At 42.6% G+C, this 15229-nt stretch overlaps 1 protein-coding gene across 1 annotated transcript in view; it reads right to left on the bottom strand.

The window, feature by feature from the left end:
• The window catches only part of kif5ab (kinesin family member 5A, b), a gene marked incomplete at both ends in the record, with an annotated part of 362394 nt that overhangs the window by 200011 nt on the left and 147154 nt on the right, over positions 1–15229 (bottom strand). Inside the window, 2 exon segments of the mRNA XM_084315723.1 lie at positions 3831–3918; positions 9530–9585. Of these exon segments, the coding sequence (XP_084171849.1) occupies positions 3831–3918; positions 9530–9585 (144 nt within the window).

The following is a 15229-nucleotide window of genomic DNA, read 5'->3' as shown; positions in this document are numbered from 1 at the left end:
GGAGAGAGGAGAGGAGAGGGTGGGAAGAGGAGAGAGGGTGGGAAGAGGAGAGAGGAGAGGAGAGGGTGGGAAGAGGAGAGAGGAGAGGGTGGGAAGAGAGGAGAGGGTGGAAAGAGGAGAGAGGAGAGGGTGGGAAGAGGAGAGAGGAGAGGGTGGGAAGAGGAGATGAGAGGGTGGGAAGAGAGGAGAAGAGAGGGGAAGAGATGGTAGGAAGAGAGGAGGAAGAATGAGAAAAGGAAAGCAAGACAAAGGAAAATGGATGATGGATGACCAGAGAGAAATAGAGAAGAAGAGACAAGACATAACGAGATGAGATTCAAGATGAGAGGCAGACGGAATCTATTCCAGGCTCCAAATAGAAAATGTCTCGCAAGGTCACAGCTGCTAAAAGTTCCATCCATCAATATGCTGTTTCCCATTAAACTCTAAAAGTCACTGAGAGCCCCTTTCACTTCTTACCTTGTTTCATCATGACCTGTCCCGTGTCAAACTCAGTCCATGAGGGTTCTGACGCAATGACCTCAATACCTTCTATGCGAGGTTTGATGCTGGTAATAACAACACCAGCTCACAAGCCACGGCAATGGGGGGGGGGGGGTCGGCTGCTGATGGAGGCGCAGTGTTCAGGGTAACAGAGCATGAGGTGAGGCGGACCTTTAAAAAAGTGAATATCAGGAAGGCAGCAGGTCCGGACGGCATCCCCGGCCGCGTCCTAAAAGTCTGTGCCGACCAACTGGCCCCAGTATTCACTGACATATTTAACCTGTCCTTAGAACAGGCTGTCATCCCCACCTGCCTGAAGAAATCCACTATTATCCCTGTACCCAAAAAATCCAAGCCTGCTTGCCTCAACGACTACCGCCCTGTAGCTCTCACCTCCATAGCCATGAAGTGCTTTGAGAAGCTAGTAAAGGGCTACATCTGCTCCTCCCTCCCCATCAACATGGACCCCCTGCAATTTGCATACCGCCCCAACAGGTCCACGGAGGACGCCATAGCCCATGTGCTGCACACAGCAGCATCACACCTGGACAAGAGGCAGGGGAACTATGTGAGAATGCTATTCATCGACTACAGCTCGGCATTCAATACCATAGTCCCCTCCATACTCATAGCCAAGCTCAGGGACCTGGGCTTGGGCTATGACCTCTGCCAGTGGGTCTTGGACTTCCTGACTGGCAGACCCCAGGTGGTGAGAGCAGGCAACTGCACCTCCTCATCCATCACCCTCAACATAGGGGCCCCCCAGGGCTGTGTTCTGAGTCCCCTCCTCTACTCCCTGTACACACACGACTGTGTGGCTCAGCGGAGTAGCAATACAATCATCAAATTTGCTGACGACACAGTGGTGGTGGGCCTGATCTCTGCCAACGACGAGAGGGCCTACCTGGAAGAGGTCAAGGTCCTGGCGGGATGGTGCCAGGAAAACAGCCTCTCCCTGAACGTCAGCAAAACAAAGGAGATGATTTTGGACTTCAGGAGGTCGGGGGTCAAGGACTACAGCCCCCTCAGCATCGACGGGGCACCGGTTGAGAGAGTCAACAGCTTTAAGTACCTCGGAGCCTACATATCCGAGGACTTGACATGGACCACACACATTGACAGTGTTGTGAAGAAGGCACGACAACGCCTCTACTTCCTCAGGCGCCTAAGGAAGTTCCAAGTCAGTCAGAAGATCCTTAAGAACTTCTACTCATGTACAATAGAGAGCATCTTGACCGGCAACATCACCTCCTGGTTTGGGAATAGCACTGCACAAGACCGAAGCAGACTACAAAGAGTGACACGTTCAGCCGAACGCACAATTGGAGGGGGGCTCCCCACCCTCCAGAACATTTACAACAAGCGTTGCAAGGGCAAGGCTAAGAGAATCATTAAAGACTCCAGTCACCCGAACAACTGCCTCTTTGAACTGCTGCGGTCAGGCAAGCGATACCGGAGTCTCAAGGCGAGCACAGAAAGACTCAGAAGAAGCTTCTATCCCCAGGCCATCAGGCTGCTAAACGAACAATGAATGAACACTACACAACAACAACCACCAAACGCACATAGCACACACATCCACACGCACACACTCACTTTAAACAAACACACTGTAGCACCCACTCCACACACTTTATAGCACACACCCACTTTAAACAAACACACTGTAGCACCCACTCCCCACACTTTATATTTATATTTATTGATGAAGGATTGCACTACAACTCGTACACCTTACTGTAAATTGTACCTAAAATTGTACCTCATCCCATTTCTGCTTTGCACTAGATAGTACTGTACATTAGTACACTGCATAGTATTGTATATTATATGGTAACTCAGAACATTGTACATATGTCTATACCGAACACTGTGACCTCATTTTTCTTCTTCTAAATTACATGCTATATTATGTTATTTGATACTATCTTGTCTAGCACAGTCTCTGGAGCGTAACAGTAAGAAGCATTTTGTATGAAAGTATTCTGTACTTCTGTATGACAACTATTAAAGAACTTGAACTTGAACTTGAACTTGAACTTGACTTTTTGAGCCCTCTATTCGGTCTTTCAGCAAGTACGTAGCTTTGTGAACTTCACCCAAGGGAATTACCCACATGATGATGATTTTTCATTTATTTAGAAATGTATTCCAACATATTTATTTTAGTGCTGTCAATAGACAAAAAAAATGTAACTAATTAATCTCACAATTTTCTGTAATTAATCTAGATTAATCTAGATTAAAAATAGCATTTTTCTACTTAAGACCGAAGCTTGTAACAGATATTTACTTGAGTAAAATCATGGAATTAATGTAAAATAAACACAAAGAAAGTATATTTAGATTCAAAGACTATTTTAATAGCTTTCTTTGAATAGTTTCTCTCCTGTGAAATACAAATGTTCAACAAAACCATCAACATTGACTCAGCTAGACCGCTTTCTTATATCCGCGGCGCTAACAGAAATAAAAACAACCCAGGCCTATGTTAAAGTGCAGATTGGCTATAGAGAATGTCTTGTATGAACTACCAGTAATATAAATCATATTAACAACAAAAATGTGTTCCATCTTCATGTCAAATGATTTTCAAAAATGTGCATGAGTCAATGCAAAAAAAGAACAAGCAAATATACTGCTGAAAGTTCAGAATGTTGAAAAATGTTCACTCCATAGATTAATCTAGATACTTTTTTTTAACGCTTAAAATAATTTAAATTAATCTCCAGAGTTAAAGCATTAATTTTGACAGCCCTAATTTATTTACTTGTATAATCATTACCCATAAAGGTAAAATACGTAGAATGGCCAAAAGAAATAAACAAGAATCAATAGTAATATACCTTATATTTTATTAACCTGTAGCCTGCTATTTTATTTATGGATTTGGATTGAATTTATTATAAACCCACATTTATCCTTTCATGCTGCTTCATGCCCATTAAATAATTTTTTTACAACAACATCCAGGGTCTTGGGTCGCTGACGCTGTACTATACAGCTGATATTGATTATGTTGATTGAGAGGAGGGCTGTGTTCCAAATGCTCTTCCAACTCAGAACCCTCAAACCCTCTTGGTAAACTTGAGAACTCAGAAATCGCTCAGTCAAGTCCATGAGGGCTCAGAGTCAGTAGCCTCACTCACTCACTCACTCACTCACTCACTCACTCACTCACTCACTCACTCACTCACACACACATTCATTCAGTCGGTCTGCCCCTAGTGGTGGCTCCCCATGCATTGCACTTTGTGCAAGATGAGTTAGCTTTGTGTCTTTGACACTGTGTTGTTCACCTAATGTGAGGTGAGGTGAGGAGAGAGGAGAGGAATGGAGTGACTCACTGGTGACCGCGACATGACGGTTTGCCTTGCCCTCGTCGATGACATCCATCACCTCTTCGGGGCTTGTAACGAAGCGCTCGGTGCAGCCCTGGATGACACACACACACACACACACACACACACACACACACACACACACACACACACACACACACACACACACACACACACACACACACACACATACACACATACACACATATATATATATAAAGTCAGTACGTGCATGCCAGGATGTACACCCACAATTATATATACATGTGCAAGCATGCGTACACACGAAGATACATACAGTAACATTACACACACAATAATAGATATGCAGACATAGGTCCTCATTCTCGAACATGTACGTACAATGAACAAGTACCTTTGTAAATATCTTGGTAAAAATACTATCGTACTAACACATTTACAAAAAACCCACAAACTCCTGAACGCGTGAAACGGTCTCTGTAAGTGGCTAAAATCTTCGCAGCTGGGTTCCCATGAATGAAAAACGTCACTCATTCTTAACTCATTGGGCGCCATACCCGAGTATAGTCGGGTTTCGCCACCATGCGTTGAGCGCCAAAACCCGAGTATACTTTTGATCCTTTGATCTTTTTCCTTTGATCCCCATTCTATACACTCAGCCGGAGCTCCCTAGGTCTCCCTGGCTCATCTGCCTACATTGTAATTGCAATGATGATCGAATCTCACCAGGTGGCAGAATCGCCTACCTTTTGAACTGGGGATATCACTTGTCCCCAGTACTGAGTCTACCACCGGCTGTTTCTGCCTAGGAGTGGATCACAACATAGCAATCGGTGGAAGGTTTGGTGCATCAGAGCTATTCTTTCCCGTATGGTAGCCATGCCCAATATACATGAGTAATTGCGATCGCCATGGGATCGACTGGGATTTATTCATTTTGGAGTACTTTCTGACTGAGGTAAGGTCTATCTTAGGTAACCTGCTGGTATTTTATTTTCTCGTAAAACATGCTTCTGTACTGATCACAGTGTCGTGTTTTACCAGACGTAAAACATGCTCGACAAGGCGGCTGGGTGGCGCAGTGGACAAGGCGCTCGTCACCAACGCAAGAGACACTGGTATTGAATCCAGCTGTCAGCGTTGCTTCCGGCTTGGCCGGCCGTCATACTGGCTCGATTGGCAGAGTCAGCGGGAGGGAAGCCGGTGGGTGGGTCTGGGTCGTTGTGGACAGCGACTCCTACAGTTCGGTCGGGGCGCCTGCACAGCGAGGGAAGGATCTAAGAGAGGTAGTGTGACCTTCCACACGTTACACTCTCTCAGTGAGAGTCCGCGCTGCCAGGTGAAAAGAAGTGGTGGGCTGGGTACACATGTGTGTCGGAGGAAGCATGTGATAGTCTCCGCCCTCCCAGACCAACGGTAGGGGGTAGCGTGCGCAACGACCAGGAAGGGAATTGGGAATTGGCATACCGACTAACATTGGAGCGGAAAAAGAAAAAAAACATGCTCGACAAACACGATCGCAGTTTCTAATTAAAACGACCCCCCCCCCCCCCCCTTGAGGATTTTGTGAACACACATATGTACATGGTATATACCTTTGATTTGGAAGTATTTGGGGTTTCAGGCGATCAACCAGAACGATTTGGGCATATTGCATATACCGCGTCATATCTCGCGATCTATGAAAAAAGACTGGATTATTTTGGAAAGGGGCGATGTTTAGCATGTAATAGCGCACAAACTACAGTATGTAGAAATTATCTGATTAGTCAGTGATGGACTATGAACAATGCCTGTCAAATGAGCCATACTATTGTCTCCATAGCTATAATACAGAACACACGATGAGTCTGCAAACATCGCTAAAATGGTTAATAACGCTGGCACCATTGAGTACAAATGGGGAAAGAGGGTGGAGCACAATGAGTTAAACTGGAAGCGCGCTCTGAAAATGTTGAAAAAGTACTGATACAAACTGTCTATCTTCTGTGTTGCATTTCTGTGTTGCATTTGATTTGTTTTATTATTCTAATTCGTGACTTGTTCTGTCTAAATGTTTAAATGTTGAGCGATTTGCAGTGTCAAATTTCCCACGGGATAATAAAAGTATTTCTATTCTATTCTATTCTATTCTAATGATAATGACCCCATGCACAATTTAAATAAATACAAATACGTCTTAACATTTTCAGTGCCGGGCCGTGTTTTCCTTTTTACCCCGTTGATGCCACGGTCCACGGCCCATGTAACGTTAATATCGCCTAATCTATGTTTTAAATTATGCTATGTGTCTAATCTGCCCATCGCTTATCAAATAATCATTTTCCAGTCAACATTGGCAAAGCAGATTGTGTTTTTATCGCTTCATTTCCTTTTTATAGCATTTTGAAAACCACTCGGTTTCGAAGAAAAAACAACACATTCCATGATAATCGCCTTTTACTGGAATATTCCAGAACGTTATCATTTGTCGGTCTATTTATGAATAGTTTTCAAATAAACGCTAGATGGTCGATAGTATATGTGTGCTGATAATCGCTGCTATTATTTCCTCATGGCTTTTACAGTGAAACAGCCATATCACATATAGTGGAAACGCTTATATCTCCATGAAAACGAGTCTGATTATCCTAACACTGATAACATAGATTCCTTACCTGACATCAGATGGTATCCAAATGGTATATTCCAATTCCTGATCACCATTCAAAAAAATCAATAAGTATATTGATCCAACGTGTGTACAGTATAACCCATGATCGCCGCGGCTCAGAGGCTCCAGAATGAACTCTGGTAACTCCGGCTGCATCAGTGGACTGGAAAATGTGGACTGGAATATTTTTTTTCCCCATCCATTTTCATTGAGTCCATTCCAAAAGGGTGATTTACCATCTGGGAGACGATAGGGGGCGCAACGGTAGGCTCGCGTGATGCAATATGTGACCGAGTCCAGGGTTTGTCTCCATTTTCATTTTCCAGATTTTTCCAGATTGTGAAAGTACAGAATGTAAGCTTTCAAATGATGTGTCATACTTTGAAATGAGAATGTTTTGAATATCATATATTCATTTAAATCTTGTAAAACAGTCTGTTGTCTAGAATACTCAAGGGGAGGAAATGCCTCTCAAAGATGTTCACGCTTCAGCTAGTTTGGGGGGGGGGGAGGGCGTGGACAACTACCCTCACCTGAATGCGTCCATCGTTAACGTTAATGTGTCTGTGTGAATGCCTTTACCTGGCCTTTACCTGGCTCAGTGAATCTGAATCCTAACGCACAGCTCTATTCAGATGCAAAAATAAACCCAGCCCCCACCTCTCCTCTGTGGAGAGCACAAACTGTGTTTCAAAACAGCCTTTTTTAAACACAGAATTCTTACAATTAGAGTTATTATATCTGTTCGCTGTTGTACTAAATATGTTCTTCAACTCTCGAACTGTAGTTATATAAAAAAAAATTATTGTGTCTATCTGTCATTTCACCCTGGCGACTTGTAGGCATCATCACCAGACTGGGTCACATATGATTTCAGATCGCTAATAAAAAATAAATAAAAAAATCCAGAGAAAAGCCGTGACGTGGCTTTCAACGTCACAATCGTAAACCCGAGATTAGCCGTGAGTGGCGCGAGTGTTAAAGGGGAAATTTTTTTAGTAATTTTCAACAAGTTAATATGGTATTTGAGGTCCTCTAAACATGTCTTTTTGCTGAAAAAAAACCCCACTCAGATTATGCATTCCTCTCTGTTTCAGTCCTATTCTCAATGGGCTGTTTCTGTGCCTGTAATGAGCGAGCTGAGAGAACCATCTAACAGTCAAACTAAACGTTCCAGATCAAATATGACTTAAGATAGGTTCAACTTTAGAAAAGAGAAGATGTACACATGAGCTGGCATTTTGTACATACCTGTATATATTTTATCAAGATATCTTCAGATTCAGATTATTTTATTGTCACAGATTTTTTAAATGTACATACATTCAGAAAAACGTGAGATGCTTGTTTTTCCCGGCTCCTCAACTGTAGTAGATTAGTAAACTAAAATACACAACGATATATACAAACTATACAAGGTAAAAAACAGCAGATAAATATAAAAACAAATATATATATATTCTACATTGTAAGTAGCAGCAGTGTGTGCATGTGCATGTGTGGTGCGTAAGTCACTTAACACTTTCACAGCCAATCACGTATATATACTGTACGTTATTGGGCGCCAACGGTTAACGGCCAAAAGCGTATATATACGTTTTTGGATTGTTTTCCCTTTTTTTCAATTTTAATATCCTATTCAATGTCAGGGACCTGTATGTTGCCGTTAAAAGGCATACTGGTACTCCGAAGGTGCAGTACTGGCCAGATCCTGCTAGTAGGCAGTATCGAGAGTGCAGTAAACCCTGTTCCAGACCGGGTGCTACGTTTAAACCGCTCCGGGCGCACTTTTCTAGTAATGGGAAACCTAGGGCTTCACTCGATCCCATTGAATCGTTTTTGGGACCCCCGGACCAGATGGGTATAGGATGGACCAGATGGCGATCAAATAATTGGAATATTCTTTTTGGAATACCACCGACCACAGGTAAGGACAATCTGACATCAATTTCAGCTTGATCGTGCATGGTTTTCATACCCATTCCCCTGATCGGCGTGTGTTGTGGTAATAACGAATGCCGTTATTGGCAATCAATTAATCAGAAACGACCCCCCCCCCTTTCATGCATTCATGATGAAACATAACATAACATATGCATTTGATTTGGAAATAGTAGCGTGTCCAGGGACGAAACGCCAATGGTTTTAGTAGAATTCAGGTTGCGCCCTATAATCAGCCTCCCAGGAATTAGCCCGGATCATTCCGAAATTATACTTATATTCACCACGGGATAACGTGTGAACGTATTCATGAAACAATTTATTCTTTTTTGCATCTTGAACGGAAGATAGTTACTGTCAAATGACCATGGTATTGTATCCATAGCTATAATATAAAATATAGATTTAGCTCTACAAACAAGGTGACACACAGTGAAACTACAGTATGTAATGAAAACCTGGCCGTGCTAGAACAGGATGGGGAAATCGAATGGCCCCGAATGTGTTAAGGTGCTTTAGGTATGAGGTCTCCAGAGCTCTGTGTTCCGCCATTTTCTCATTGTAAAACAAACCCAGGTTGCATGCTGTGCCTGTCTGTGTCTGGGAGACTGTTGCTAACGTCTTTGGTTGACGCAGAACAGTCTAGACAGTATTTACTGTATTGTGAGTTTTTCAAAGTGCGGTAATCAAACACGGTTTTAATTATTTAAATTTGATGGTAACTGTTTCATCCCTAACACAAACATTTACATTTACACACAAATACATCTGTAGTACTGGCTCACACACACACACACACACACACACACACACACACACACACACACACACACACATGCACACACACACCCCCACACAAACACTCACATACACATGCACACACACATATACTGTACATACACATGCCCACACAAACACACACACTCATGTACATACTGTACAGTGTACACACATACGCCCCCAAATAATACAAAAAACACACACACATATACACACAAGAACGTTTTGAAGTTTCCTTCAATCCCTATCAAAATTATGAAATCATCATGAAAATGGAAGACAGTATATCTCCATAACACGCAGATAGAGGCAGCAGTCTCCTAACAGAATGACTGTCTGACTGACTCACCTTCACATAGGGAACCCTGTGCTTGTCCTCATGTACTGACAGGTTGGTTTTTGTCACTGAAGGATGAGAAGGAACAAGGAGAACAAGAAGAGAGGTCATCACTTTACTCACCACATGACACTGTAGTAGACCGTGTATGGTACTTTAGAATAACTATCCCTTATAAATATAATAGATCATTCACAAACGGTTAGTTAATTAAGCAATAGCTCATGACAGGCCATGGTATATGGTTATTCAATCACCGCTAAGGGGCGTATTTTGGGCTGGTAGATTGATTGACATTTTTATTAACAGATTGCAGAATGGGTACAATACAGTACGGCTCAATACACACAATTGTTAAGGGGATGCAGACCAGAGAAAGACTTTCGTCTTGTTTACATCAGGGTCCCCCATTTTCAATTCATAACATTTATGACATACACGACATACAGTACTGTTACATCCAGACATTTATGACATACAAGATACAAATATACAGTACTGTTTATTTACAGACAGAGTTTCTAAAAGAGAATATATACATTTGAGGGGGAGGAAACTGTACATTGGGGGGTTGGGTGGGGGGCGTTGGACATTTACCGGGGCCAGTTTCGAATTGCGGCCTCCCGTAGGTGCTTTTTTAGAGCGGATTTGAAAGTGGGTATGGATTCACATTATTTGGCGGTGGGTAGGGCGTTCCACATTGTTGTGGCATAATTGCGAAACGTGTTTAGTTCCTTTTTTTTTGCCGAATCTGGGTTGGACATGATTTGTGGAACTCCACATTAGCTGTGATATGGCCTGAAGTGAGCTATTGCTTTTATAAAACGGTTACCAAGTAGGCTATGGCAACATGAAAGTAAGACAATGTTTGTATTAGTACATTTCTATTAGTAAATAATAATGTACAAAATAAAATAGGCCCTCCTGGCTGCCTGCATTGCAAGGCGGTTGCTACAGTATGCAACATACATACTAACAACAAGCTGGCATTCTTTTTTTCATAGTCGGGCAGATATGCCGTCTATTTACCAAGGCAGAACGCTGTTTTAACATACAGTACGACCTAGGACCATTATTATACAGTTTTAATATTTTTTCAGGTGAGAATGTACCCATTTAGATTCCAATTATGTGGTCAGTTCGTCCAAATAACGTTTTCGGAAGTCTGTGACAGGACTGGTGTTGATGCATACCAAGTTTAACTGGGAATCCCCGTTCAACGTGAGGTTAACTATCATAACCTTATTGTCCTGCTACATTCCTTCATCTGTAATTGATTCTATTATTCTCCCCAGTTAGTAGGTAAATTAATACATTTAGTGAACGTGGCAATAATCAAATAATCTGGATAAAATCCTGCTTTATCCATCTGATTCAGATGACGCCAACAGACATTTTGAGCCTCTCTTGGTCCATATATGTGCATATCGTGTGTCGTGACGCAAGAGAGTCCCCGATCTGTATGCGTCAGCCCCAGTCTCCTCAGTAGACCAGACCGTCTCATTCAACAATATTCATGTTTTTTTCCTCAGACACAGAGTGATACTGACTTGTGAAAAGGAATTAGAATCATAGGTGTGGATATATACGCTCATTATACCATGGCTATGAACCAATCACATTGATTTGAGCTACCCGTTTTATTAATGAGTTATTCATTACTTGTTAAATGTTTGTTAATAGTTGGCTAATGCTTTAAAACGATGCCTTATAAATAGTTTGTGAACAAGCTATCGGTAAACTACTTAGTAATGACTTGTTCTGTATTTGTTAATAGTTTATTAACAACTTTCAGTATAACCAGTAAACCCTCTCTGCTGCCAACTCTCTAGTCAGCCACCTACTACAGCCACCCAGCCACCCAGTTTGTGAATGATCTATTATCTATTTAGAGATAGTTATTCTAAAATGTTACTATTGATGAGAGGAAGACAAATAGAGATGTGTACTACAGAGGAGAGTGTGTGTGTGTGTGTGTGTGTGTGTGTGTGTGTGTGTGTGTGTGTGTGTGTGTGTGTGTGTATGTGTGTGTGTGTGTGTGTGTGTGTGTGTGTGTGTGTGTGTGTGTGTGTGTGTGTGTGTGTGCGTGTGTGTGTGTGTGTGTCCCACCCCACTACAGTGTAGCCCAGAAAGAACTCTAGTAGGCGTGTAGTTGTGAGTCAAAGCCTCTTCAGGCCTGAATGTCAGACCAATCCTCCGCCCACTCTAATCCCTTCTTTCATGTTCTATTCTCAACCACAAAATATATAGACCTATATATTCATTTATTTTAATTGGGAGGATTAGTGCAACAATGTGTGAGTGTGTTAAAGCAGCTACTACTGTAGGAATTTTCCTTTTGTGTTGATTTGGCGCCCCTTCTGGACAAAGGTGGTCGTTTTTCCCGGAATGAAGACTGCATTTCCCATGAACACCCCGCCTCAGGTCGTAAAGATCTGGGTCTGGCTCGCGCCTGTATTTGTTATGGAAGCGAGTGAAAGAAATACGCAACTTATTTAAACACAGCAGGATGTGTAGCGATGAGGCAATGTATGTATTTGTGGCTATGTAAGATTAATAACGATGATGGTGTAACATTAAAGTAAACTTTGTTTTAGTACCGTTCATACACCTAGGTTACATGAGCCAAGTAATAATAATAATAATAATTTCTGAAATTGATATAGCGCAGGGGCGCTCCAGTAGCACACGCAAAGTGGTCGTCCCGGGTTCGTTTCCCAGTCCCGGCGACCATTTGCCGCATGTCTTCCCTACCTCTCCTCCCGTTCTCCCTCTCTCCCTCTATCGGTCCTGCGTGGCCAGAAAAAGCTGAAAATGCTATAAATAAAAGTTTAAAAAAAATAAATAAAAAAATTTATATAGCGCATATATATTTACAAGTAACATTAACTCATTCAGCGCCGTTCACGCATATATACATGTTTGTCCGCCAATCGAATAACGCCAACCACGTATATATATGTTATTGGATTGTTATTTCTTTTATTCTATTTCCATTCATAAATCATCCAGGAAGGCTGTGGTACCATATGCAATGTGTCTGAGATCACAAAGGTCCAATACCGCCGCCTGGTGGTATGCGGCCGATGTTGTACTTCCTTTGTGACTCTGTGTATGACTCTGTGTATCATTGAAATTCCTCCGGGCGGAGTTTTCGAGTAGCCTGGACCGAGGGGTATACCCGATCGCATTGAATCGCTTTCAGGATGCCCGATTCATTATGCTGTGGGGGGTTATGGCGTGGGTCAAATGGACATACGATCTAGCAGATGGCAATCAAATAATTGGAATATTCTTTTTGTAATCTCATCGGCCACAGGTAAGAGCAATTTAACGTCAATTTCAGCTTCGTTGTGCATTGTTTTCATAGCTATCGCCCTGATCAGCGTATGCTGTTAGACTAACGAATGTCGTTATTGACAATCAATTAATCAGAAACGACCCCCCCCCCCCCTTTTCATGCATGCATGATGGAACATAATTATACCAATCATATGCATTTGAATTTTTTATTGTGTATAGAGACGAAATGCCAATGGATTAAGTATAATATGCGTCGCGGCCTAATACTAGCCTCCCAGGAATTACCCTAAGCCACTCTAAAACCATACTTACATAACCAATAGGGATGTCCGATATTATCGGCCGACCAATATTATCGGCCGATATCGGCAGTAAAATGTGATATCGGAAAATATCAGTATCGGTTAAAAAAAAAAAAAACAATAACAATATTTGTTATATATATATCCAGTGAAATTATTAGTTACCTGAAATTATTCAGTTTTTGGGGGGGGGGGAACCCTGCATATATCGGTATCGGTTGATATCGGTTGATATCGGTATCGGAAATTAAGAGTTGGACAATATCGGAATATCGGTATCGGTAAAAAAGCCAATATCGAGCATCCCTAATAACCAACCATACATATTCACCACAGTATAAAACGGGAATGTATGGATGGAAAAAATATTCCTTTTTCACATCTTGAACGATAGATACTCTATGTCAAATGGGCCATAGTATTGCATACATAGCTATAATATTTAAATAGTTATAGCCCTGCAAACAAGGTGAGCGACTCCCATCGTTTACAGCGGTGGCGGTAGCTACTACAGGATGAGGCTAATCCGTGGCGTCCAATGAGTTAACAGCTTTGGTTGCTCAGTAATAGTAATATTGTTCTACTAAAGGTATCAACATTCCCTAGTAATGTTTTCATAATCATTGCCAACAGCAACATATAGCTTGGTAGCAAGGCGGCAGCCAGCATAAAATCACTGTCCCTTTTACGTTCCTCTGTCATTATTTACTTTCTCTTTGCTGATACTGCCAGAGTATCAGCCATAACAACAAAATATCATGTACAAAAATGTTATGTTAGTTACTCACTTGGCAAAACTTTGCCTGGGAAAGTGTGTGTGTGTGTGTGTGTGTGTGTGTGTGTGTGTGTGTGTGTGTGTGTGTGTGTGTGTGTGTGTGTGTGTGTGTGTGTGTGTGTGTGTGTGTGTGTGTGTGTGTGTGTTTGCCTGGTCTGTGTGTATACATGCTTCTCTTGTGCATTTAAGCATGCAAGCTTACATGCCAAAGTTTCTTTCTTTCACCATAGGATCGAGGCCTCTGCCAAGAACCTTCGCAAACTGCATGCTACCATGTCCTCCCCCCCCACCCCCTCCCCCCTCATCTCTCTCTGCCGAAGACTTTGCGATCTTCTTTGAGGAAAAAGTGGAGAACATCCGCAGCTCATTCTCCCAACCCCCACCCATTCCAAATCAATGTCATGGAGAGGGACCCTGTCGGCCACCCGCCCCCTGCGGACGGATGTCCCCCAGGGCTCGGTCCTTGGACCCCTTCTCTTCACCCTCTACACTAAATCTCTGGGTAACATTATCACGTCTCATGCCTTCTCGTATCATTGCTATGCCAATGATACTCAACTCTTCCTCTCCTTCCCTCCCTCAGATATCCACATCTCTGAGCGGCTGGCCTTCCGACCACTGCCACCAAGCCTCTTCAACTCATTCAGAATGCAGCGGCCCGCCTGATCTCAAACCTACCGAAGTCAGCCCATGTCACCCCACTTCTCAGGGACCTGCACTGGCTTCCCATTGCCGCACAAATCTGCTTCAAGGCCCTCGACCTGGCATATTGTGCGGCGAGGGGAACGGCTCCCGCCTACCTCCAGTCAATGGTCTCTAACTACACACCCTCAAGACCCCTACACTCTGCATCTTCTGGCCGCCTCAGACCTACTCCTATCCGAACTCCGGGAGGGTCATCAAAGAGAAGCCGCCTATTCTCTGTCCTTGCCCCACAATGGTGGAACAAACTTCCCACCACAGTTAGGACAGCCGAAACCTGTCCAATCTTTAGCCGTCGACTAAAGATACACTTCTTCAATCAATATCTGAAATTAAAAAAAATTATTATAATAATCTAACCCTAACTAACCTTACTGTCATGCACTTGTCCTAATATACTAACCTACACTGTAGCACTCAACACTTTGATGAACATTGTTACTCAACTGATAGAGTTGTACCCTTACTGCTGACTTGTTGTACAAAACTTGTAAGTCGCTTTGGATAAAAGCGTCAGCTAAATGACTAAATGTAAATGTGCATTTGAGAGTGCACACACACACACACACACACACACACACACACACACAAACACATTATGTCCAAGTATATGAGCTTGCATTTGGGTGT

The sequence above is a fragment of the Notolepis coatsorum genome, assembly GCF_963971535.1.
Source record: "Notolepis coatsorum genome assembly, chromosome: 6".
Classification (NCBI taxonomy): Eukaryota; Metazoa; Chordata; class Actinopteri; order Aulopiformes; family Paralepididae; genus Notolepis; species Notolepis coatsorum.
This window is presented reverse-complemented; position numbering and strand designations above follow the sequence as displayed.